This window comes from Eptatretus burgeri, chromosome 2, assembly GCF_056783735.1.
Source record: "Eptatretus burgeri isolate ZD-2024b chromosome 2, Ebu_testis_v1, whole genome shotgun sequence".
Classification (NCBI taxonomy): Eukaryota; Metazoa; Chordata; class Myxini; order Myxiniformes; family Myxinidae; genus Eptatretus; species Eptatretus burgeri.
Genome location: NC_140962.1, coordinates 43259943 through 43287605, shown reverse-complemented (window position 1 = coordinate 43287605; position 27663 = coordinate 43259943). Strand labels below are relative to the sequence as shown.

At 44.6% G+C, this 27663-nt stretch overlaps 1 protein-coding gene across 5 annotated transcripts in view; it reads left to right on the top strand.

Annotated features, from left to right (window-relative positions):
• The first annotated feature begins 1246 nt into the window (after nucleotides 1–1246).
• Nucleotides 1247–27663, top strand: part of RUBCN (rubicon autophagy regulator) — a 71150-nt gene continuing 44733 nt past the window's right edge. For 2 of the 5 annotated variants that reach the window (XM_085869140.1, XM_085869144.1), the window contains exons 1-7: nucleotides 3425–3513; nucleotides 5146–5299; nucleotides 13065–13121; nucleotides 14179–14335; nucleotides 14550–14656; nucleotides 16066–16243; nucleotides 25566–25836. In XM_085869140.1, coding sequence (XP_085725266.1) covers nucleotides 3440–3513; nucleotides 5146–5299; nucleotides 13065–13121; nucleotides 14179–14335; nucleotides 14550–14656; nucleotides 16066–16243; nucleotides 25566–25836 — 998 coding nt within the window. In that variant the 5' untranslated portion in view covers nucleotides 3425–3439. Of the gene's footprint in view, nucleotides 1671–3424; nucleotides 3514–5145; nucleotides 5300–13064; nucleotides 13122–14178; nucleotides 14336–14549; nucleotides 14657–16065; nucleotides 16244–25565; nucleotides 25837–27663 lie in introns of those variants that run through there. The other 3 variants (XM_085869141.1, XM_085869142.1, XM_085869143.1) reach the window with 3 other exon arrangements.

The window sequence follows — 27663 nt, the reverse complement described above, 5'->3', positions numbered from 1 at the left end:
CTCCCTCCCCTCTCCCCCTCCCCTCTCCCTCCCCTCTCCCCCCTCCCCTCTCCCTCCCCTCTCCCCTCTCCCTCTCCCTCCCCTCCCTCCCTCTCCCCTCTCCCCTCCCCTCTCCCCTCTCCCCCTCCCTCCCCTCTCCCCCTCCCTCCCCTCTCCCCTCCCCCTCCCTCTCCCTCTCCCCTCCCTCCCCTCTCCCTCCCCCTCTCCCTCCCCTCTCCCTCCCCTCTCCCTCCCCTCTCCCCTCCCCCTCTCCCCTCCCCTCTCCCTCCCCTCTCCCCTCCCCTCTCCCCCTCCCCCCTCCCCCTCCCCTCTCCCCTCCCCTCTCCCCTCTCCTCCCTCCCCTCCCCCCTCCCCTCTCCCCCTCCCCTCTCCCCTCCCCCTCCCCCCTCCCCCTCCCCTCTCCCCCTCCCCTCTCCCCCTCCCCTCTCCCCCCTCCCCTCTCCCCCTCCCCTCTCCCCTCTCCCCCTCCCCTCTCCCCTCCCCCTCCCCCTCTCCCTCCCCCTCCCCTCTCCCTCCCCTCCCCTCTCCCTCCCCTCCCCTCTCCCCTCCCCTCCCCTCTCCCTCTCCCTCCCCTCTCCCCTCCCCTCTCCCCTCTCCCCTCTCCCCTCTCCCCCTCCCCTCTCCCTCCCCTCCCCCTCCCCTCCCCCTCCCCTCTCCCTCCCCTCTCCCTCCCCTCTCCCCTCCCCTCTCCCTCCCCTCTCCCCCTCCCCTCTCCCTCCCCTCTCTCCCCCTCCCCTCTCCCTCCCCTCTCCCCCTCCCCTCTCCCTCCCCTCTCCCCTCCCCTCTCTCCCTCCCCTCTCCCTCCCCCTCCCCCTCTCCCCTCTCCCTCCCCCTCCCCTCTCCCCTCTCCCTCCCCCTCCCCTCTCCCCTCTCCCTCCCCCCTCCCCTCTCCCCTCTCCCTCCCCCTCCCCTCTCCCCTCTCCCTCCCCTCCCTCTCCCCTCCCCTCTCCCCTCCCCTCTCCCCCCTCCCCTCTCCCCTCCCCTCTCCCCCTCCCCTCTCCCTCCCCTCTCCCCCTCCCCTCTGCCTCCCCTCTCCCCTCTGCCTCCCCTCTCCCCTCTCCCCCCTCCCCTCTCCTTCCTGATTAATATGTTCTCCTTTTACCTCGAGAAGTCGATACATGAGATTATTTTATTCCGATGTGTTGTTATGTCTTGTTCACAAGAGCGGGTTATGACCGTAAAACAACAACAACAACATAAACAACAACAACAACATAAACAACAACAACAACCTCCCGCTCTCATCGGTTTCCTCAGGAAACGTTTCCTGCTGTACCTTTAAATTGAGAATGTTGATTTGACATATTTAACGGTGAAACACACACAAAAAGGTGCTGCCATCGTCCGCTTCCTGATGGTAAAGACGGTCTTCGGGTTCCGCGAGTCTGCCTTCAGACATCACGTGACGTGATCCGCCGAAGCTCGCGAGTCGCGTTCGTTGAGCTCGAGCTGCCGGAAGTCGCGTGCGCCGCCGCTTTTTCCTCACCGTTTCGATGACGTGAGGGAAGGAAAACGTTTCAACAACTTCGTGTTGGCGCAATGGACGAAGAGCGAAGGTGTGCGGAGTGCGACCGGCCCGGGTTTGCTGAAGCCCTCGGTTGTGATACCCTGTATGTATATAAACACGGGCCGAGGAACGTGTTCCTCAACCATTTACCTGTCGAGCTCAGGTAGAGTTTACCTTTATACAGGTAAACATCACGTGCGATTATAGTATTTGGTGAAACAGGATATTTATGATGTTCTTATGATTTTAACATCAGACATTAGGCCTTCGCTTTTGGAATGATTCGAGCGTCGATCAGGTGTTGACCAGTGGGTGTTGACCAATGGGTGTTGACCAGTGGGTGTTGACCAGTGGGTGTTGACCAATGGGTGTTGACCAAAGGGGTGTTGACCAGTGGGTGTTGACCAAAGGGGTGTTGACCAGTGGGTGTTGATCAAAGGGGTGTTGACCAAAGGGGTGTTGACCAAGGGGTGTTGACCAGTGGGTGTTGACCAAAGGGGTGTTGACCAAGGGGTGTTGACCAGTGGGTGTTGACCAAAGGGGTGTTGACCAAGGGGTGTTGACCAGTGGGTGTTGACCAATGGGTGTTGACCAGTGGGTGTTGACCAAAGGGGTGTTGACCAATGGGTGTTGACCAGTGGGTGTTGACCAAAGGGGTGTTGACCAATGGGTGGCTTTCACCCCGCTCGAGGAAGGGCGCTCAGCGCACCTCAGGCTCTGGCAGTGGCAGGAAAACCAAACCAAGTTGGACATTTGAAAGAAAACTGCGAAAGTCTCATGAAACACCGTGAGATGTCATTCTTTTGAAATGGTGGCACTGCTCCCCGAAAAACACCTCGTTTGGGTGTTCATGTAATTTGTACCTGCCTATCAGGTGTTATTTATTCCAGAAGTTTCCGCAACAACCTGCAATGATTTAAGATCAAAAGCCAGAAACCGTAACCGCGAGCCAACACCAGGATTTATTCGCTTATCTGGGATTGAAATTTCACACAAGGTATTGTCATCGCACAACGTCGGTCTGTCCATCTGTCCGACTGTAAGTAGGTCAAAATGGCCGACTTCGTAAATGTCTTCAAAGATCTTCTCCAAACCCACTCGTCACAATGTTAACCAAACTTGGGTTACAACATTAGGCCAGGGTAGGGACGTTAACTTGCGGAGGTCATGCCGATCACGTGACCGGAAGTGTGTCAAAAATGGCGGACAATCAATTTTGGGGAAAAAATCATGTAAATTCCTTCAAAAAGAATTGTTCTCCAGACCCACCAGTCAGAATTCTACCAAATTTGGGTTTCAACATTCGGCCAGGGTAGGGACGTTAACTTGCGGAGGTCATGCCAATCACGTGGAAAAAAAGTGTTCCAAAACGGCGCACTTGATAAATTATTAGAAAATCACGTAAATTCCTTCCAAAATCTTCTTTTCCAGACCGAGCAGTCAGAATATTACCAAATTTGATTTATAACGTTGGGGCAGGGCCCAGATAAGCTGTAGGTCCAGTGATCCTAATTGTTTTTACTTTTTGTTTGTATAAAAATGATCCATTAAGGCTCATGACATTACTTTTTACAGCACTTCTTGTTTCTTTATGGAAGTCCCATTGGTTTTGTGTCTGGCTGTCTCGCTGTCAGATGTAATTTATAAAATTCAATTCTGTTTACAATTACCTTGAGGGTGTTAATAGCCCCTGTCCCCCCAATCAATTATTAGCCTTTGTGGGACCTGAATTTCAACTCCGATTGTTGTTGTTATTTTTTTTCTAATGATATTTTCCACCGTCATGGCAAGTAGGGTTAGCAGAATAGATAGCTCAGGGCTACATCAATCTGAGCTGTTTTCTCTGAGTTTGTTACCAGCATGATTATAAACTCTACTCTGGTATTTCGCAGGCAGGACGTGTCGATGAGTACGCTGTCCATTGGAAGGGACATGAAGCTGGGGACCTTCTCACAACATTGGGGGCTGGTGACCGTTAAAGTTCCTTTCGGCATCTTTCACAAAGAGTAGGTGATTGTCGCTGGTCAGATCTCTATTTATTGCCCCAAATATTACCCCGGGAAGGCAATGGCAAAATCCCCCAGTGTATCTCTTTGTCCATAAAGCCGCTTCAACAGACGTCCTGCAAGGATCTGGGATTAATGAGTCATTGGCAAGTCGTGAGAGCACTTTATAATATACAGTGTATTGAGGTTGTGCTTACGAAACCTTAATTTATTTATTTAAACAACTACAAGTATGGCAAAATCCCCAAATCCCCCACGATTGTCGTTGCCAGGCTCGTCTGAATCCCGACGAACTGCTTCAAAGTGGTCACTGGCCAACTGATTCAGGCACTTTGAACAGGGTCTCGGGCCTGTTTACCATGTTACCGTGATCCGGTGGAACGCCCGAGCCAGTCAGGAGACACGCTTATTGAACCATGCGTCTGATCACCCAAATCAGGGACGCAAGCGGTGGCCGCTCGGACACGTACTGTTTGTATTGGGCTCCAATCGCCACACATGTAATCGGTTATTTAACGGACGTTCATCGCCAATGTGGCTCCCAATCAAACACCACTCAAATTGGTCCGAAACAAAGTGATTTTATAATGGTGTATTGAACGAGAAGAAAAGGACGACAGTACAAAGTAATACAATAAATTATTCGTGATCTAAAACCCCGTATGTGCCCTGAATTGCACATATTTATAACTTTCAGGCCTCAGGCAATCTACGAAGAACAAGAAACCGGGAACATTGGACAAGACTGAAATACTGGGGCTACATCTGAGGGAAAACGAGACCCAAGGTGTATTTGGCCCAGCAGGAAGCTTTTCTTGCTGCAAGCATGAGCCAACATGATGGGAAGGCAGATCCGGGTATTGCTTGTGATTGGGGGGGGGGGGGCTTTTGTGGAAGGAGTGGCTACTGCAAGCAAGACACGTCTCGTGTCCACCGAAACCACCAAGAGACCGGGCGCAGCCCTTTCCTTGTTCGGTCCGAGATCATCTCTTATCCCCCACAGTTCAGTGCCCTCCCCTTTATTGTCCCCCCTCCCACCCAGTCCATGATGTCACAGGCCCCACCCCACACAGCTGCTTCTGGCCCATGAGCCCAGTGCATGGGTGAGGTATCCTGTCATGACCTCTCACCGAGTTTGATGGTGCATGTCTGGTGATGGTGTTGTCGGTTTTTCCTGCCAAAACTCATGCCTACGGCTTGGTGAATCTTTATAAAGACCATATTAGATATATTACAGAGGGAAAGAACATTTTAAAAGATTGAAGGCGAAGTGTTTTTAGACATACTCATGCTGGGCAAGAAGACAGCAGCTTTCTAAACAAATAATTACATATAACCCTACATCACAATTGAATTACCTCATGCTTATGCTTATACATGCACTCAGGGAAATAGCTGTAGTCACATGATGTAACTACATTATCCCCTAGAAGGCATTCCCACAACAATACCTATTCCATTTATAACTGGATTGTGTTTGAAGTTGGGAAAACAGCTTAAGGACTGGCAATGATCTCTTCATTATTCAAATGTTTTGATTGTTGGAGTGATTTTCACAATACGAAGGTTAATTATGATTGCAGATATCATGATTTATGATTGTGGTGATTAATTAGTGTCATTGTCCCACAGTGCTGAGTGCCAACGGCTGCTATGCACTCTAAGAACTACTGTGGCTGGATTACTGGCTACTCGTTCTCCGAATGTATGGAACAAGTATGGGGGTCTGGAGCGTGTCACCCGGGACCTCCATGCAATACTCTTGCATGGACTGCTGCCTGCACATGTTTGTAACTATTTTTTCCATCCTGTAATCTCTTGTTTTCACTATTTGACACTTTTTAACTACCTTCTCGGAGGAGCACTAAGCAAGGAAGTGGCATGTACCATTTTTGAAGTCTGGTATGACTCGGCCAGAGATCGAACCACTGACCTCAGGGTCAGAGCAGACGCTCTGACCATTACGCCACCGAGGCTGGTCGCATTATAGTCTTAACTAGTAGAGCGCATACCTCCGGCACGTAATACCTGATCCACGAGAACATATCGGGCCCATTACATTTTTGAAATATCATGCTATATACAGTGCTAGATCATACCGGGCGTAGTGGCGTGCGCCTGTAATCCGGCTCCTCGGAGGCTTGGGTTGGAGGATCGCTTGAGGACGGGAGCTCTGCGCTGGGCCGCTATGATAGGGTGTAGGGCAGCCCGGAATCATGGCGTAACCCAATCCTTATCCCTGTGTCGTAAGAGGCGACCAGGGTTGCGTCAGGAAGGGCATCCGGCGTAAAACCTGTGCCAAATCAGTATGCGGATCATAACGGATGATCCGCTGTGGCGACCCCTAACGGGAGCAGCCGAAAGAAGAAGAAGATACAGTACTAGATCGTTTTTGGCCCCATCTCTCAATGGTGAAGAATCACTTGAACAATTGAATAATTCTCGTATCTGGATTCGGATCTTCACCAATCAATTCTTCCTTGTCACACACCCAACCTGTCCACCAAGTTTCATCAAAATCCGTACATGACTTTATGAGATATCATGCTATATATCATTTTTGGCCCTTTCTCTTAGTGGTGAAAAATCACTTAAATTCTAATGGCCAGATCCAGATGTTCATCAAAATCTAATCAGTTCGTCCTTGTCACACGCCCAACTTGTCCACCAAAATTCATCCGAATCTGTCCACAACTTTTTGCGATATCCTGCACACAAACAAACAGACAAACAAACAGGGATGAAAACATAACCTCCTTGTACCTGGTGTTGGCTTAATGGTTAGGGTGGTGAGCTTGGGATTCTCGGATCCTGAGTTCAAATCCCACTTGGCTGCTGAATTAATACCAGGTGGGGTTGACTCTGCCTGTCATCCTTCGAGGTTGGCAAAAGGAGTGCCAGCTTGCTGGTGTCATGTGTCGGAGTGGTGACCTGTCCAGGATTGTGCCCAATAGTCCAGAAGACTCCTTAATAAACAAAGAACTGAACGTCGTTTTTAATTCTATTAATTTTTTGAGGGGTTAAAGTTGAAAAACAAACCTGTCGGGTATCACCCCTAAACATTCCAGATAAACTGCCTTGATGTAATCGAGGGAAAGATTGTGAGCACACAATGCATAATGGCCACACAACTCGCTTTAGACTCATCAGAAAGTGAATTTGACAAATTATTTTATGATCAAGAATCCCCATATTACGACGATAGTCAAAATCATTATGTAGAACGTGCTGTCATACTGTACATGTATGACTCAGAGGTGAAGATTATGTCATTGGAGGGGTTGGGGCCAATGGAGTGTTATTTTGGGGTCAGGGCCAATTGAGCATAAAAGGGCCCCAAATAACATTAAAATCTTCCTTTCAAGAAAAGAACAACGATTAAGTGTTGAGTGAAGTCATATCTATTCATTAAACCAAACTTTTTTTTCTGATTCTGTGAACCTTTAACCAAAATCGAATCAACTTGTTCTTGTCACCTATCCAACTCGTCCACCAAGTTTTGACAGTCAATTCATAACTTTTTGAGATATTGTGCTATATATAGTTTTTGGCCTATCTCTCAATGGTGAAGAATCACAAATAATTCTAGTATCTGGATCTGTCGTTGATCGAACAAAAATCGAACCAATTCGTCGTCGTCGCACACCCATCCTCTTCACCAAATTTCGCCAAGTTATGTCCGAATCCATCTGTAACTTTTTTGAGATATCCGGCTCACAAACAAACACGGGTGAATACATAACCTCCGTCCACTTTTGGTGGTGGAGGTAATTGGTGTCTCATTTATCTGCATTTGCATTTCTTTTGTTGAGATGCAGTAGTCTTCTGTGCAGCTGGAGTTCTATCATTAAATGCAAGCTATGAGAAAAGGCTCATTTCCTGGTGGTGTCCATGTTTCCTACCTATTGTCCTCTTCGAAAATTGGATCTCTATTTACAGAGAGTTTAAAATAATTACCTGTTGTTTTTCAATGCAGCATTAAACATGAATTCAGTTTCTTTTGTGTCCAATAATAAATCATTTGTGCTCGACATTTAAGCGATGTAATCCATTTTTAATCAAATGCAGGGATCTCATCTTTTTCTCCTGTTTACAATACCAATTTGGATTTGAATATTGATACCGTGGTAATTGTTTGACACTTCTCAGATAGTCACGTTTTATTGGTCTTTTATGAAGTCATGATGGTGAGTTGGGAGAGGGAAAGCAGGATAGCTGTTGGTATCTTCCTATGAGATCGGTTCCCTTGTATGGTTTAACCTGCAAAAAGCTGCTGTACTCATATAATGCTGTCGGGGTGGGCAGCCACCACATCTCGTTGTCTGCCATCTTTCAGTTCGGGATGTGAAGCCATCTGTATTATCTGCAGTTGGTTCTGGATGTTAAAATCCCATGGTATTTCTGGGAGAGTAGGCCGTTGTGTGCTGACAACCGAGCTCAATTCCTCATCTAAACATTGATTACAATATGCAAGTTTATTTTCGAGAGACTTGGCGCGCCTACCCGTTGCTTTGTTGACAGGTTTAATCAAAACACTGCATGTTGTACTTCAGAAACCTATTGCAGGTTTATCTGTGTCTCAATGAGAATGGAAAATTAAGTGAAACACACGAAAAAAGACATTTTATAATGTGTAGTTGTTTCTGCTGTCATGGTGGTGGTTGTTTGTGTGCTCTTTCCGTGTACTTGTATCCATTTTTCTGTTGTTTCAGGAAGTATTTGTCTGCTCATTCTATGTCCTTCGAAAGGATTTTTGTTGTAGTGGAATAATGAATGTTAGTGTTAAAACCGCTCTCCACTACATTAAGCGGTCATTCCCGCTTCTTCTGCATTAAGCTGTCAATCCTGGAAAGACATGCTTTTAAAACAGGTATTTTTGAAGATTAAATGGATGCGAGTTTTTGTTCCAATGCCAAGTAAATGGATTACTAGCTTTCCAATAGTCCCATTTATATTATTCTGACAGCAGGAACCCTTTAGGGTGAAGTGTGGTGGACACACACAGATGGATGCTTCTTTTATTTCCGAGGGATGTGGATGTTCAGGTGTAGAGTCGGTGACTCGAACTGAAGTCGCAAAATTTTGTGACTGGCGACCTGACTCGGACTTGACACAATTGACTTGAGACTCAGACTTACGGTTGGTGTCCGGGGACTTGCGACTTGCTTGTGACTTGAGTTTATAATGACTTGTTGACAATGTTCGGCCAATTGGAAACGATGAACAGCCAATCAACACCCCACAATGACCAGTCAATGGGGAAGGAGGGGTGTGTGGAGCTCTTATAAACTCTGCATCCATTCGTTCCAGTTATTTCCCTCCTGTCGATGGGCGGAGCGTACTGCCCGAAACATTGAAGCCTACTTTCACTTTTTCTTCTCTTCTTTTGCTTTGGAGTTTTTAAAGTCTCAAGAATATAAATCACTGTTTTCGGAGCTAATACATGGTGCAAACCATAAACCTTTTGTTTTACATCAATTGAAGTTAATACGTTATATGTTTCATTTTAACGGACAAAATAAATGCACAAGTGTATGATTAAAATCTCCTTACCAGTTGCACATTGAATGCTTTGCTTTTTCATGTAAATCATTTAAACATAAGTTGTGGTTACTGATTAGTCTCACGTACATATGTTAAAGTAGGTACATTGGATAGAAGTAAATTTAACAAATTTATTTTTTCTGCGAACAAAGCAAAATATGTCCACTGCATGAAATTGACAAATAAAAACTTGAGTTGAACAGCTTTTCAGAACTTACTGTACATTGCAGTAAATGAAGCCCTGTGTCTTAATTCCTTGATAGCTTGGACTCCACTAAGTTCATAAGTAAATGTGGGACTTGACACAAGTTGAAGTAATACTACGATGACTCAAGACTTGCCATCAAAGAATTTAGACTTACTTGAGACTTGGCTCAAGTGACATATTGATGTCTCTGGGTGATGATGAAATGACATTTCATGAAATAAGAAAATATTTACATCTATTGATTTAACTTATGTTGTGCCCTCTCAATTTCAATATCATCTTTTATTGAAATTTCCTTTCACCAACAACTTAACATCCACATCCATCTAAATATGTACAAATTAATTGGCACATTATGAATGTACGAAATGCTTCCTTTTGTGTGTTCAGTCCTTTTCAAACTTTGTTATGACGTTTCAAAAGAAAATATATTTTGAGTTGGCATTGATTTTTATTTTTGGTTTTGCAATTACCAAAAAGTAATAATTTTTCGAACATGATGTACGTAATAAAGTCAAACCATGTCTCAAGGTAGATATTATTATTTTTGTCATTGTGGAATTTTTTTCCAAAAACTAGGTCATTCAGCCAAACTACAAATGTGACTAAATTAGCACGTAATAAGTTTGTCTGCATTCAGGTGTGTTTTCATGAGTCATTGCACTTTCGTACATATTGGGAAAGGATGCATTTTCATACAAATTGTACCGACATTGAACCCACATTGCTTCGTTGAGGTAATTGAACAACATAACTTATTGATGTTACAGTTTATTGACAACATTTACATTCACATGACAACATTTGCATTACAGTCAGTCAACGTTTACATTTTTAAATTCTGGAAACATTTTGTTTGCTGTTAATAACCCAGCATCAATTTTAGTATTGCACACACTTCTTCACATCTTTGCCAAAAAAAAATGATGAATTTGTTTTATGTTTCCAGGGATCTGATGTTATGTCCTTGTTTTTCAAAAAAAATTTGTATTTATTTATTTATCCAAGTTGCAAGATACAATTCTCATTGAGTCGTGAATACTACACTGCTGTAAAGGCCCACACTCTAATGATGTGCTAGTCCTCAATGTAATATCATCTGATTACACAGCCATTATACTAAAATACGCAACTTGGTTTCTCTGTCTGTCTGTCTGTCTGTCTGTCTGTCTGTCTGTCTGTCTGTCTGTCTGTCTGTGTGTATGTTTGACCGTGATACATTCGGTCGTTACTTATCCAATCTCAACCAAACTTGACAGCAGGACTAAGGGTCACACGATAGAGGTTGTAGTGACGTATTTCAACCCCCTTCACAAGGGGGTTTTCCATCTTGCGAGAAATCCATGTTAAGCTTCATATCCATGCTAAGATAGCTAATCGTGGCGTTTATCTAACAACAAAAGTAAATAACTACACTAATGATAATGGCAATTTACATTTTTCTTGTGTGGATGATGTCACTTTGGCTGTTTCCTTTAAAGGCAGAGCAGTCTGAAATGGAAAAATGTCTAAAAATAAATAAATATATGCGTGACATTAATTGACTTGGTGTTGCAACATATTACAATACCAACTTGATTATTATTTGGTTTTGTTTTAGACATTTTTTTATTGGGTAGTCAATATATCTCCCCTTATTGTCAGCTTTTCCGTCGTTATGTCTGTCTGTCTGTTTGTCTGTCCAGGCCAGTACCCCGTTAATGGTAGGCCGATTTTGATGAAACTCTGGTGGTAGGTTCATACCATGACCTAGTTGTACACGTTTGAGAACCGTTGCTATGGACCCCTCGGTTGCCTAGCAACGGGCCTTTGAAATTTTCAAAAAAATCTAAAAAATAAAAATATCGAAATTCAAAAATCAAACTATGATCGTTTGTGGGCAACACATTCAGCCTCCTTGACAAAAAAATTCAGCCCGCTCCCATGAAAACTGTCGGAGAAGATAGACTTTGAATGAACCCTGGTCGAAAAAAAATAAAAAAACCAAGTTCGTTATATCTCGGAGACTATGAGTCAGATATACATGAAACTGGTATGGTAGGTTCATGGTATGTCCTAGCTATGTGTGAGAAAGAACCGTTGCTATGGACGCTTTTGTTGGCTAGTAACGGCTGAAAAACGACTAAATTTGACTTCATCGACCACCCATGTCCGCCTACCGGCTTGTTTATAATGTGAGTTGGGTGAGGTCATAGATTTTACCTTTATGACATTTGTTTGCCATGCCTGTGTGCGTCCTCTATACTGATAAATGAAAAGTTAAAATCAAATGTCCACAAAACCCAGAAATTTGTACATTGGTCTGTTTAGTAAAGTTTATATCTTTCAAAACCTATCCCATACCTTCACTCTGGCTCCACATGTTTCAGGGATTATCCCATATTGTGCTTCACGATTGAATGTCAACACACTGGCATATAATGTCTCTGCTGCCAACAATGTCACCAGACCTTCATTTTACAACCTTTCATTCACATGGCTCTGTCATTATTCAGTGCATCCACGCACCACCCTGACCAAAGGGCATTGTTGGAGAGTTGTTTATTTTTGGCTTTGATGAACATTATTTTGTGGAAATGCGAACACTTGAAAGTGTAAGCTTGTTAAAGCATTCCTTTTTTTTTTTTTGGAATGTTCACACTCAACCAAAGCTTTATTTGCTTCTTTGGACTCAAATAAAGTGCATTAAAAATGGTAAATAATTAACTGTGCAGATTACGGTAATTTTTGTGGGGGGGGGGGTGGGAAACCTTAAATTTCCTTGTCTGTTCTTTACAGTATTTCCTTGTGCAATTATTCTGACTAGCATAACCCGCGCTCTGCGCGACATGTTGGGGTGGGTGTGTTTGAGAAAGGAACTGATGCAGAGTATCAGTAGTAATTTTACTTTAATGCAGTAAGTGGAATACAATGTTCAAAGTACTTCTTGATACACAATGTTTTGGGTTATAGCATTACAAATGCAGTAACCGTTTTTGGCACGATTTCACTGTTTCAGAACCATTTTATTTACTTTTTTTGTACCATGCACCTCATATGATCTTTGAGTTAATGTATGCTGAATATCACGTTACTCGAGCGCAGAACAAAGTCGAAGATAGCGCGACACGAAACCACAAACTCGGAAATAATATATAAGACTCGTCGAATACCTGCCCTAAGGGCGATCTTGTTCCAAGCATGCAACACATTCTTGTGATGCATACCTTTATTGGAGTGGTGCATAGGCAACTGACAGCTCTGTATATGCAAAAAAACCCGGGTAACGTGCATGAAGCAAAAACACTGCTTATAATTCAAAACACCTCACTGCACTGGAAACAGTGGGGACAGGAATGCTGTACTGTAAATGCTGAAGACTTGCAATACCCTCTCCAACCTGGAGGCAGCGCTACACAATACACATTTACATAGAGAATTTGCATCCTTAACCCCCCTCAACCCCCATCGTCCCAAGACCACCGGTAAAGATAAAAACACCTCTATACATTAATTGGGCTCATGCTGATCCTCTGCAGCAAGTCTGGATGTAATTGGGCCAGAACCGTAGGAGTAGCGTGACAAACAAACAAACAAACACAAACACCGGTCAGTGAATTTTAGTAAGGATTGTATTTCATCATCTGTTGACAATGTCAATTTTTTTTTATAGAAAGTGCTCCAAACAGTACAATCTTTTGAGGTACATTTGCTAAAATTGTATTTAAAATCAATTCAATGAACTTCTTTTGTATATCTGCTTACCTTTGTTGGATTTTTGTTTGAGACTGCATAACATTTAACATATTGCCCTCACCAGACATCCTACTGGCCACTCGTGCAAAGTTTGCAGCTCCTGACTGTCAATGGGGAACAGGTGAGGTCACGTTCCTAATCATTTGGTGATTACTTTCATCGTCATCATCATAGGCCTTGTGTGTTAGCTCATTGGTTAAGATGGCTGGCATACGATCCTCGGGTCTTGAGTTCAAGCCTCTCTTTTTCCGTTGAATTAGCACTAGGTAGGGTTGACTCAGCCTGTCATCCTTCCAAGGTTGGCGAAATGAGCAGCAGCATGCTGGTAACAGGGGCGTTACATCAGCGGCACAGCCGTCCCCCCAGAAAAATGATGCAGCCAAGCAGCCACATGCTACATACAAATAAATAAATAAATCATCATCATCTTTTTTCTGGTTTTATTCTGTTTATATTTCAAAATGATTCAACTCTTGTATCACTATTATAAATTGTAATAGCACACTTCAAATAAGGGATAATTACAACTTTATGTCGGATACACACCCTGGAGTTGTGGAAAGTTGAACATCTCTCGCAGAAAAAGAGATGACTCAAGCTTGGAGTGTGGATTTTTTTCAGTGATCCTATGGTTCCCAGTTAAATTCGAATTGCCATGAAATTGCATTGCCCTTCAAACAAGTAGTGTGATAGCCAAGTTTCAGAAAATTTGATTCATAGACACCTGGAGCCAGTCAAAGCTGCAGGCTCCTGGAGGAGCAATTACCGTATGCCCATGCCCACACAGTCATCTCCTCTTTCTGTAGTTTAGCTATTGTGACTATTTTACTCATACATTGGTCCTCCCAGCAATAAAATGGCCAAATGTACTTGGAGTCCTAATATATTTTGCTATTTAATTGAAACATATTTTTTTCTTTCTTACTTGACGTTATTTTTTGATCTCACAAATGTTTCTATTATTTGATAAGCCCTTGATCCTCATTAATAAATATCGTTGTGCCTTTATCAAAAGCAGATAATGAAAACACCTGTGTGACTTTCTTTTGGCGTTGCTACTTTGCAGCAACAGCTGGAGTAACTAGGAATTGGACAAAAAAAATTATGCCATTACAGTCTATCATTGTGTGTACTGGCCTTTGGCTTACATATCCACTCACAATTCTTCTCCTGAACAGAAAAAGTGGGAAGACTCGTGGTCTCCAGACCTTTCAAGAAGTTTTACTGAAGCAGACCAAGGTTCTCATTGGCTGAGACAAAACCTCCAATCTCTACAACTTTCGCCCCAACTCCGCCCTTTGATTTCACTTTCCATTCTTGATAAATACTATGAGGGTCAGTTGGATTGTGCTAACCCAAAATGTCTGATTTTTGTTTTTTTTAATGCATCAGTTAAGATGTGTTATTCATGTTGTTACTTTTAAATGTTTGTCCAGTGAGCTCCCTGCTGTCCACCATTTTGCTGAATGCCTTTGTGGCTTCTTGCACCATATTTGATCAATGTGGCCTTTCCTAGTGATGATATGTTCCTTTATGTGTGTGGTCTTAGTGTGGGCATTTGTACGCAGCATGCCTCATGCTGCTGCCCTGTTGCTCTGCCTGGAGGCTGTGGAACAGAGCAATGCCCCCCTCCTCGCTCGCCTCGACATCGGCCTGGTACATTCTCTCATTTTTCTTCCCACTGTCCTCGGTCTGTTTCTTTCTTTTGTTTTTGTCTACTTGTCTCATATTTGTGCTTTGACTGTGCTCTTGCATGTGCGAGCCATACTTCTTATCAACATGAATGTGATGTGATGAATTGATTTTGACATAAATTTATGTAAATGTGATGAATTTCTGAGATTGTTTGAAAACCTATTGATTTTGTCAAGTTAAACTTGATAAATGAGTTTACTGATACTTTTGTAGTAAGGAAATGAACTTTATGCATAACTGTCACAAAGGATAGCCGAGTAAGTCTAGCTCGGGTTTGAATATCGGCCCAGCTATAAACTGTCATCCTGGTGTTTTGCACACAGGGTGAGGCATCAATTAAATGTTTGTGCCGTCTTTGGGATTGATGTTAAACTGGGCATCCTGGATGCCAGCATTGGTTTGTGTGTACGTGAAAGATCCTACGGTGTCCTTCGTTATTAAGGAGGCGAGCTATCGCCGGCACCCTGGCCAAATTAAAAATTCCTGTTCAAACCAGCAGGAAGGTATGACATTAGAGGCATCCCCCCCACCCACCCAACTTACTGATGATGCCACCCCCAGCCATGTGCTGCATACTAAAGAAGAAGCCATCGAGTTGTGTTCTATTGAAGAATGAATCTTGGTTAACTCACACCAATCCTCCTCCTTCCACATTTCCAGTTTTCCCTCCTGAGAGTTTCCTTCTGTATACATCTTGTCCACCCCATGCTTCCTCTCTCATCCCTCAATCCTCCCCATGCCCATTATTTGTCCAAGTTTGCCTCTGTCTTGGTTTTCAACTGTGTCATTGGTGTTTGGTATTTCCCCCCCCCCTCTCTCAATTGTTCCTTTTGTCCTGTTGTGTCCTGATCTGTTTAGTGTACTCGTATGAGCTCTTACTCTCCTCCTTGTATATCGTATGCAGCACTCGGCTGCGTGTAGCATCATTGGCTGAGGACGCAGCCGTACCGCTGATTCAATGCCCCGATGACCAGTACACTAGTACTCATTTTGCCGACCTCACAAAGATGACAGGCTGAGTCAACCCCATCTGATGTTAATTCATTGGCAGACAGGGGCTCAAACGCAGGACCTTAAGATCCCAAACCACCACCACAACCGCCAAGCCAACACCAGGCTTAGCTGTTCCACGAGCCTCAACTATGTACTGTATACAAAAAGCAAAAATGAAGAACTAGTCTTACTCATGAATGATAGTGTTTATCTGCATTGGCGGACAGGTGGAACAATGGATGGAATTGACATAACGTTGATCAAAGTATGCTAACTGCCATGTGAAGCAAGCAGAAGCTGACATGTCAGGTGTTAACCCTTCATTGGAACAAACGTTTGAGTAGAAATTATACAGATGTTGTGCCTTCTCTTTCCAGCTCACTCGCGAACTCCAGCCACCAATGATGGGCTCTCTCAGCTCATTCTCAAGATCCACCTGGTCCCTTGAAATTCCACAATCGCCACCCTTCATTGCAAGAACCTTGGGTTCACAACACCGTCGCACACACCAGGAAATTACATCGCTGAACTCCAACACTCGCAGCAAGTTTCAGAGTGAGGCCTGGTGTTTATGTTGTGCTTAATTACTATTTTTTTTGAATGGGAAGAGCCTTGAAGTACTGTGTGTTAATCTGTCAACAAGCAGCATATTTTGATAGAAGCAGAATGTTCACTTTTTAAAACTTTGATACAAAGTAGATGTGCATTAAAACTACGAGTGAAGAACCCGTCCTCACAGATGAGTTGATTTCCTTCAGAATTGGGGCATTTCCATGCAACCTGTAATATTCCTCCCATTGGGAGCGGTGCATCGCCATGCATCGTTACATAGAGATAATTGGGGTCCTCTCCCGACCCTTAACCCTGGGACTGTTTTTATGCCTCTGCCAACGACGTTGCCCAAGTCATTGTTTTTGGGTTTTCCTTCCATCCATCCTTCTGTCCGTGATAAGTTTTCGTTCCCGCAATAACTTAAGAATGGCTGAAGGGCTCCAAGTCAAACTTGGTAGAAGTATGTATAATGATGCAAAGATGGACTGATTAGAATTTGGCATCAAGAGGTTAAAGGGCAGAGGTCATGTTAGGTCAAAATTCTGTTTCCATGCTAACTTGTGAACCAGTGATTGGATTTTGACCAAACTTGACACAAGGATGTATTATGATGCAAAGATGAAGTGATTCGATTTCGGCATCAAGACATCAGAGGTCATGTCAGATAAATATGTGATGCTTGAGAACAGCTGAAGGTATTGTTGCGAATTCGCGCCCGCCGGTGTGCGGACGGCCGCGTCACTCGAATCGCAACCGCGTCGCCCACCGGACGGACAATTCAGTCGTGACCCTCCAGGAACTATCGCCCGGAGCCAGTCACGGGTGGGCCTTTCGACCTCGTCACAATCGTGCCAATCGGCCACCCGCGTAGGATAGGGTTGTTCGCCAAACTCGACCTACCTAAGTACCCACGCGGATGGTAAACCGGGCGATCGTACCTCGCCGCAGGTCGACTCCGGACATGAACCGCTTAAGTGGTCCGTTCCATGCTACAGTGATAACCGAGCAGTGTTATCGTCGCCCTCGATGGTTCCGATTAATTACCGGGCGTATTAAGCAGGACCACTACGGACCACTACGTATTAAGCAGGACATTAATTACCACTACGGACCCTTTACGTGAAGCAGGATGGAGGGTCAATAAAGAAAAGACGAAGCGAAATGGGAAAACAGTTCACACAAAGCACATTTATCTCCCGGCACGCGGAAAGTACACATATACAGCCAAACAGACACATATACGCGGAAAGTACACATATACGACTTCCGGGTCCGGTTTTGAGCAGCAGAGGTCTCCTTTGGGGCTCCCTGCTGACTTCTCAAAGCTAAGTTTCCGGTTGTTATTTGTCCCGTTTTAACTGTTTAATTTTCTCACCTACATGTTACTGTGTGTTGCTAGTTCAGTTTTGTTTCAAAAATCGTGCTATTTTGTGAGTATTTTTGTCGACGTTCTTACCTGTGCTTGAGGCCTAGGCGTAGGCTTGAGGCCTACCGGTTCCACTCGGTGTTCGATCGTTTTTTTTTTGTTTGTTTTTTTTTTTTTTTTTTTTTTTCTCCCCATTACCTTCATTTTCTATCCTCCCCATTACCTTCAATTTTGATCCTCCCCACTTTCCAAACATCCCCCATTCTCCCAACTAATCTCTTTCTTATCTCAAAAAAAAAAAAAAAAAAAAAAAAAAAAACCTACAACAACAACACGCTCACCTTCTCCCGATTCTGCTTCTTCTTCTTCCTCTTAACTTCCTCCTCGTCTTTTCCTCGATTTTTTTTTTTTTTTTTTTTTTTTTTTTTTTTTTTACACTTCCATGACCTAATCTGTTGAACTCTCTCATATATTAATATAAACAACAAAAAAAAAAATATATATATATATATATATATATATACACCCAACAACAACAACACGCTCACCTTCTCCCCTTCTCCCGATTCTGCTTCTTCTTCTTCCTCTTAACTCCTCCTCGTCTTCTTCCTCGATTTTTTATTTTTTTATTTTTTTATTTTTTTTAATTTTATTTTTATTTTTATTTTTATTTTTATTTTTTTACACTTCCATGACCTAATCTGTTGAACTCTCTCATACATTATTTTTAACAACAAAAACGATCTTATAATGCTTCATCTTCCTCTCACACATGTGGTACTCTTTACTGTTTCACAATGCACTACTGCTATTTTAACAGACTGCTCTCTTTTCGAGCTCTCCTTCATTCCTTGCCTAAAAAATCCAACTATTACAGCGCTTCTTCTCTCCATGCTCTGAATTCGCCTTCATTGCACCCTTCAAGAATTGTGTTAAATCGCATCTCTGACCTAAAACTTTTAAAAACCACAGTTTGCCATGGATGCTCGCTTTCCATCAACCATTCTTTTTTTCCAAATTCAGTGCCAACTCACCCCCCTCACCCCTCACTCTCACTCTCAAAGCAATCATCCCACTCTTCTTCCTCCAAGCCTCCCTCTCACCTCTCTCAAAAATCCCCCCGTCACCTTTCTCCCACCTTTCATCCCCCTCACTCTTCCTTCTCAAAGTTTCCCCCCCTCTCATCCACCAACTTTCCTCCCTCCACTGCCCTCTCACCTCCATCTCTTCACTCCACCTCCTCAAATCCTCAACTGCCTTCTTCCTTGTCTCTTGTCCCCCTCAACCCCAGCACCACAGAGCCTTTTCTCCTCATTCGGCCCCCTCCCCTCGCTGTTCTGCAATACCCCACACTCCTTCAGCAACCCTCCTTACCTGCCCCCCTCGTCCCTTGTCCTACCCTCCCCCTCCCCCTCCACCTCCTGCACCCAAAGCCTCCTCCCCTTCCTCTTCATTAAAAGTGTGGATCTCAAATATCCGGGGCCTTCGCTCAAACCTTTCAGATCTTTCCATACAGGTTGCCACTGACAAACCAGGCATTATCTGCCGAACAGAAACTTTCCTCTCCCAAGACGTGTCTGACTCCCAAGTATCTCTCCCTGGCTACTCCCTCTTACGGTATGACAGACCTGAGCCTCGTCCTGGTGGAGGTGTTGCTCTCTACATCAAAGACTCTATTCCTCACTCTCCATGCACTGCTCTCACTCCCCCACACCCCCAGGAATACCTCTGGCTTCGGCTTCCCCTCCACTCCCACCTCATGTTTATATGTGTACTGTACCGTCCACCGAACAGTGATGACTCCATCTACATCTCACTATCCGAAAACATGGACCATCTTCTATCTTCTCATCCAAACTTTCTCTTCCTCTTATGTGGTGACTTCAATTGTCATCACGCCAGTTGGCTAGGTGTGGGTACCTCTCTCACCTGCCATGGCACCTCAGCAAAAGCTTTCTGCGACTCATTGGGACTGACTCAATCGGTCAACTTCCCGACCCGGATCTCAACCGATGGTACTCCATCTATTCTGGATCTGATTTTGACAAATTTCCCTGACAATATCTGCTGCTCTTCCTTCGCTCCAATTGGTTCTTCTGACCACGTCCTTGTTAAAGTGGACATCTCTCTGGCTGTTATCAGAGAACCACCTCACCGCCGTCGAGTCTGGCATTTCACTCAAGCCGACTGGCAGGGTCTCCGAGCAGCCATCAAACTTACAGACTGGTCTCCTAACTACTTTCTCAAACATCAACTCATCCTGGGAATTCTTTCAAAGAAACTTGCTCTCCCTCATGCACAGATTTATCCCCTCTCGTGTTCAGTTGTCTTACCCTTCCTCCCGCCCTTGGTTTACTGAAGCTTGTGGCGAGGCAGTTGTCCTGAAACAACTTGCCTTTGCCTCATGGAAAGCAAACCCAACTGAGGGCAATCTCAGTTCTTTCCACAAAGCTCGGAACAAGTGTGTATCTACCCTCAGGAGAGCCAGAAAACAACATCTTTCTCATCTCAAGTCTGAACTCTCATACCTCTCTCCCTCCTCAAAATCCTGGTGGCGTTTAATCAAATCTGTTTCTGGTGTATGTTCCCCCTCCATCCCCTCCCTTACCTCAAATGGCCGCACTGCTGATTCCACACGTGATAAAGCTGAATGTCTAAACTCGGTGTTTGCATCTAAATCTTGTGTCCTAAACCCATCACTATCTCTACCCACTTTACCCAGTCGCACCCAACTGTCCCTGGACTCTGTATCCTTTTCTCCTGACAAGGTGGAGAGCTTGCTTTCAAACCTCGAGTCAGATTGTGCAACCGGTCCAGACGGCATCAGCCCACGTGTCCTCAAAGCCTGCTCTTCTGCTCTTGCTCACCCTCTCTCTGTTCTATTCACCCTCTCATTTGCCCAAGGTCATCTGCCATCTGCTTGGAAATCTGCTAACATCACTGCCCTGCATAAAAAAGGTGCAAAAACAGATCCCTATAACTACAGACAAATCAGCCTTCTCCCAATCATCAGCAAGGTGATGGAATCCATCATCGCCTCAGATATGAAATCCTTCCTCTTCTCCAATGGCTTGATTTCCAATCATCAATTTGGTTTCAGACCAGGTCACTCTACCCTGGATATGCTGCTTCTGCTCTCCCATCAATGGATGGAGGTCCTCATTGCCAGACAGGAAATCCGAGCCGTATCCCTGGACATATCACGTGCTTTTGACACAGTCTGGCACCCTGCCATACTCACCAAACTCTCTTCCCATGGTATTCAAGGCCATCTCCACTCATGGCTCGCAGACTTCCTCTCCTGTCGCAGTCAACGTGTGGCCCTAAATGGAGTTCTTTCATCCCCTCTTCCTGTGCAGGCTGGAGTTCCTCAAGGTAGCGTTCTGGGCCCTGTTCTTTTTCTGGTTTTCATCAATGATCTCTCGGACTCTCTGGAAAATCCTCTATTTCTCTTTGCCGACGACTCCACCCTCTGCCGTACCATCTGTCATCCCTCAGACCAGCAAGCAGCAGCTTCTTCACTCACTGCAGATCTGGATAAAATCACAAACTGGTCCAACACATGGAACATGTCTTTCAATCCAGACAAATCTCACACTCTCACTATGTCTCTTCGAAAGGACCGTTTACAAAACCCCCCCATCCACTTTCTCAACAATCCTCTGGAAGAAGTCTTTTCTTTCAAGCTTCTAGGTCTCACTATCTGCCATGACCTTTCCTGGGAAAGTCACATTTCCAACCTCGCCTCAAAAGCCAGTCGCCGACTGGGAATCCTCCATCGTGCAAAGTCCTTCCTTGGCCCTCTTGAGCTCCTGACCACTTACAAAGCTTTTGTCCGTAGCCTGATGGAGTACTGCTCTCCCCTCTGGGCTGGTGCTCCTGCCTCCCACCTTTCTCGGCTTCACGCTGTCGAAACCAGGGCATTTAAGATCATCGGCATCTCCCGCAATGAAGCTGAGTCTTTGGGCCTCTCACTCAATCACCGCAGGTTGGTCGGTGGTCTTTCTGTCTTCTACCGACTCCTCTCCAGCCTTGCCCCCCCTGCTCTCTCTGCGATTTGTCCCCACCACATTTCCACAGTGCGCTCAAGGTCCGCCAACAACCCCCTTCTGGTAAAACTACCAAAATCACGAATCACTGCTCATCTTCACTCTTTCATTCCTCTTTTTTCCCGCCTTTGGAATAAACTTCCTCACTCTATTCTTTCCCATTCTTCCCTCCAGGCTTTCAAAACAGCTGTTCACCACCACCTCTTATCTTCCCCCATCCAAATCCTCGATCTTTTCTACCCCCGATAATCCACCCAAGCCCACTTCCTTCATTTCTCCTGCTTTCCTTCCTGAAAATCCCTGAAATGTCCATCTTCTCTTCGCCATGTTCCCCGTCCCATCTCCATCCCTCTCCCTTCCACAGTTCACCTAATGTGTCTGTTCCCCACTGTTTTGTCCCTTCCACTCCCGCCCCTCTTGTCTCATGCCTCCTTGCTGTGAGTTGTGTGTTAGCTCTCATATGAGCCTCGACCAATGTATACAAAAAAAAAAAAAAAAAAAAAAAGTCAAAATGCACATATAGCAACAACGACGCAGAGTTACTACCGACTATGCGCACACACGGCAACACTTATGCATTTCTACTTTACAGACGGCGCCAACACATTTACTTAAAAGCAAAGGAAAGAAGCCACCCTCATAGACAAGGGGGCAGACGCGCCTGTGGGCCAATATGTGCGCGTGACCTGAAGGAGCGGCGAGACCGGGGGAGGGGGGGGGTCCCACCCGCGTCCTCGTGACTCGTTGGCGGACGAGCCGCAGATGTGGCCGCATGGCTGTGCCCCGACTCCGTGCTCCTTGGCGGGTTTCGTTGGCACGACGTTTGGAGTGGGATGGGAACCGGGCCCCCTTGTTGCACTATCTCAGCGCGGGGTAAAGGGGGAATTGTTGATGCCCTGGGGGAGGAGAATGGCTGGCTGGCTTGGGTCCCGCGACGAGCGATCCCACACCACGACCTCGTCGCCGACCGCTGTCCTTCTCGCCTCGGACCTGAGCTCCTTTGCCTCTTCCCGCAACTCTTCTCAGCCGACTACAGAACCCAACTCGATGACACACCGATCACTTCGCCACCCGACTCGACTCACTCTACAACCGTCTCGACTCTGCCACACCGATGACTCGACTCACTGCACCCGACTCGACTCGCTTCCACACCGATGACTCGACTCACTTCGCCACCCGACTCGACTGACTCTCCACCGATTCGCCTTGCGCTCACCGTTTTATAGGCCGGCAGGAGAAAACAATATGCAAATATCCGGATCAGGATGACCTCGGGGGCGGAGCGACGCTCGCCAATTGGACGGAGGAAAAGGGGGCGTGAATCTCTCCTGATCCTAGAATTTGCATATATCGATTTCACACAGACTCGCCTGGAGGCGGGGCCAAGCCGCTCCACACTTGCTAATTGGACGGAGGGGAAGTGGGCGTGTAGCGTTCTTGATCCGAATTCTCCCTCGGAAAGGCCGCTATTTGCCTCGCGGCTCGGTGAGTTCGGCACCAATCGCCGAACGGGCCCGAGACAGCCCGACGCTCAGTGTTCACAGGTGGTGCGGGAATGGCCGTAGGAGAGAGGTGAAGGTGGTGGAGGGTTTTCGGTGGTGGTTTGATGGTTGTGGTGCCGTTTGGGAATGGCGATGATGCGATGATGTGAGAGCGAGTTGTGAAGGTAAAGGTCGTGGCTGTTGGCGTTGTTGTCTGAGGGTTGGAGCGTGGTTGGTTCAAAATAAAGATAGAACAGAAAAAATGGCTATCTCAAAGCATCGCAGCCCGAACGAATCGCATAAATTCCCTCTATACAATGGTTTTGGGGCCAACTACACATGTACTTTGAGATATCTCACCGACGGGCCCTTCATTGTGTAATGCGAATTTCCACAGCCGTGACATAATTCTACGAGTGAAGAACCCGTCCTTACAGATGAGTTGATTTCCTTCAGAATTGGGGCATTTCCATGCAACCTGTAATATCCCCTCCCATCGGGAGCGGTGCATCGCCATGCATCGTTACATAGAGATAATTGGGGTCCTCTCCCGACCCTTAACCCTGGGACTGTTTTTATGCCTCTGCCAACGACGTTGCCCAAGTCATTGTTTTTGGGTTTTCCTTCCATCCATCCTTCTGTCCGTGATAAGTTTTCGTTCCCGCAATAACTTAAGATCAGCTGAAGGGCTTCAAGTCAAACTTGGTAGAAGTATGTATAATGATGCAAACATGGACTGATTAGAATTTGGCATCAAGAGGTTAAAGGGCAGAGGTCATGTTAGGTCAAAATTCTGTTTCTGTGCTAACTTGTGAACCAGTGATTGGATTTTGACCAAACTTGACACAAGGATGTATAATGATGCAAAGATGAAGTGATTCGATTTCGGCATCAAGACGTCAGAGGTCATGTCAGATAAATATGTGATGCTTGAGAACAGCTGAAGGTATTTATATTAAACTTGGTACAAGTATTATGATGATGTAATAATCTGGACGGAGGCATATCGGTTGATGTCATGACGTCAGAGTGCTGTTATAATGTTTGTTTTTTTAAACTCTCTCAAACCTACCAGGTTGGGATGGCTACCTCCAACTTAGGTTTTTGCTTTTATGTTGAAGAGGATGAATTATCATGACTGCTTATGGTCTCCTGCACCGTGGGACAGAACATATTGAAAACAGGATGTTATCGCTAAAAAAATTAAAAAAAAATCCTAGAAGTTGCACAAATCATTCTAAAATTCACCAATTCTCTTTGCTATGATGTAATGAAAACTAGTCATCATATATGTGGTTGGAGAATGCATTGAAACATATGTCTGTTTTTTTGTTTGTGGGACAAAATGCATTCAAACTAGATGGTTGTACTCTGGGTGTGCATGGGAATGTTCCATTAACTTGGGCTGGCCACCTCCAACTTCGTCTCCCCTTCCCCTTGCCGATCCCCCAGGGAGTGGGTGTTTCTCATGAATATATATCCAGAATCTATGTTTTACTTTGTTTCAACCACAAAGTTTAATTTTGTATCTTGTACTGTGTAAATGATTTTTTATATTAAATGACCTTGCCATCAAAAATGGGCCAACACAATTTTCTGCTGATTCCTCTCCAACACAGGTGTCGGCTTATCAAACCTTTCCTTAAAAAAATAACAATGCTTAACCATCGTTTGTGTAACTCATTACCTCCACTTCCAAAGGGAGGTCGAGGTTATGTTTTCACCCTCATCAGTCTGTCTGTCTGTGAACTGGATATCTCAAAGTTGTGGACGGATTTGGACAAAATTTGGTGGAGAGTGGGTGTGTGACAAGGCCAAAATGATTAGATTTTGGTGAAGATCCGGATCTGGCTTCCAGGATTTATTTTAAATGACTTCACCATTGACAGGCAGTGCCAAAAACGACATGCGGCACGATAAAAATTGTACTAGGAGGTGGGAATCGACGAAGGTGTGTGTCATCTCCTTGAACCATCTCGATGACTTGCTTGTTTGGTGTGAAATTGCACCTAGCCATGGGTGGCAACTTTATGGATCACCTTTAACATAGGTAATGTGCAGATTATCTGGGAAATGCAACTTGCAGATTAATTGCCAGGATTGCCGTGTTCAGGTGAGGACGCTGTAATTGTAACATGACGAGTTGCACCGTCCAATTTCCTGATTGGGTTACTTTCCTCAATAGCCGTGCAATTTGCACACACATGACTAATATACCTATTTCTGAACTGTGAATCTGTAGTTTATTTCGCAATTTCATAGATGTTGCTTAATTATTTTTTTGGTGAAGAATATATTTGTCCTCGTGGTATGACGTCGCCAGAGGCATTGTTTTCGGCCTTTCTTTCGAGATTGTATCTTGTTTTGCATTTGTTTTATTTATCGATAACCTTCTGTGGTGTTGGTTTTTTTTGTTTTTATTTTAGGCTTGGACAACCTCAATTTCAAAATGTCAATCAATAGTTCAGCATCCACTTTGCCATCTGGGGTGGAATGTCACCTGTCTTCTACGACTGCCTCTGACACCTCAAGCCCATCGCTGCTGACGACAAGTATCTCTTCACGCAGCAATGACTTGTCTGTTACTGATGTGAATGATGAAGGAGGAGATGGAGTCGATGAGGGTCTTGAGTATCTCGCCATAGGGGATGGGATTAAGAAGTTGGAAATTTCACATCATGCTGGAAAAGGTCAAAGGTTTGTGTCTTTTATCTTATTACTTTTTGTTGAAATATTCGAGTTCATTTTTACACAAGCATAGACCCCATCTCTCAAAAATGTCTGCCAAGCCAGTTGTCTTACTGCATGGAATTTTTTATAGTAAAATTTGATAGTGCGCTTACCTCCATGGAAAGCGAGGTTGGGCTTGCATTTTGGTAGCCCTTTGGCATGAGCAAATAAAAAAACAGAAACAAAAGTAACCAAAACATTTTTCTCTTCTGAAGGACTAACAGTGTAGGCATCAGTCACACTTTACGCACATGGCAGTAAATGCACTCTTATCACCTTTCCGTTGATAAAATCAACTATCTTGTCCACTGATGCAGACCGACGTTAGCCTTTATCGAGACAGTTATGACCTCCGCTACCGAAGGTGAAGGAGGTTATGTTTGCACCCCTTTCTGTTTGTTTGTTTCTTTGTTTGTGTACAGGATATCTCAAAAGGTTGAGGACGGATTCAGATGAAACTTGGTGGACATGTTGGGTGTGTGACAAGGAAGAATTGATTCAATTTTGGTGAAGATCCGGATCTGGATCTGGATCTGATAATTTAAGTGATTCTTCACCATCGAGAGATAGGGCTAAACCGATATGTAGCACGATATCTCAAAAAGTTGTTGATGGATTCAGATGAAACTTGGTGGACAGGTTGGGTATCTGACCATGACGAATTTATTTGATTTTAGTGAAGATTCGAATCCGGATCCGACTACTATAATTTTTAAAAGTGATTCTTCACCATTGAGAGATAGGGCCAAAAATGACATATTACAATATCTCAAAAGGTTATTGTCGGATTCGGATATAACTTGGTGGACAGGTTGGGTGTGTGGTAAGGACGAATTGATTTGGTTTTAGTGAAAATCCGAATCCGGATCTGGATACGAGAATTATTTAATTTTTTAAGTGATTCTTCACCATTGAGAGATCGGGCCAAAACGATATAATACTGTATTATGTATAGCATGATATTTCAAAAATGTATTGAGCCTGATATGTTCTCGTGGATCAAGCATTACGTGGCGGAGGTATGTGCTCCACCGAGTGCCCTTCCAGTTAACCTCCGCCATCTTCGAAGATGGATGGAGGTTACTGTTTTCACCCCTTTCTGTTTGTTACTTACGAAATCTAAAGATTTCGTAAGTATATTGATGACTTCCGTTTCTGTTTGTTACTTACGAAATCTAAAGATTTCGTAAGTATATTGATGCCTTCCGTTTCTGTTTGTTTGTTTGTTTGTTTGTTTGTTACTTACGAAATCTAAAGATTTCGAAAGTATGTTGATGCCTTCCGTTTCTGTTTGTTTGTTTGTTTGTTTGTAGGCACGATAACTCGAGAACGGAAGAAGCTACCAATGTCAAATTACACCACGTGATTCAGGAGGCTGATGGCTAGTACTAATTAGATTTTGGTCAAAGGTCAAGGTCACAGTGAGGTCAAATATTCGATTTTTGATGGTTTGGTACAGATAACTCGAGATAATCGATAATAAACGGATCAAGAAGCTACCAATGTCAAATTACACCACGTGTTTCAGGAGGGTGATGGCTAGCGCTGATTAGATTTTGGTCAAAATCGGTCAAAGGTCAAGGTCACAGTGAGGTCAAACATCCAAAACATTCGATTTTTGATGGTTTGGTACAGAATCATCATAGAAACTTCTGGTTTGCGTCGCTACCTTCTCTTGAGACAGCTTTTATAAGACAAGGTCAGAGGTCAAGTTGACGATTTCGTAAGTACCAGTCTATGACTGCTTGTTTGTTTGTTTGTAGGCACGATAACTTGAGAACCGAAGAAGCTACC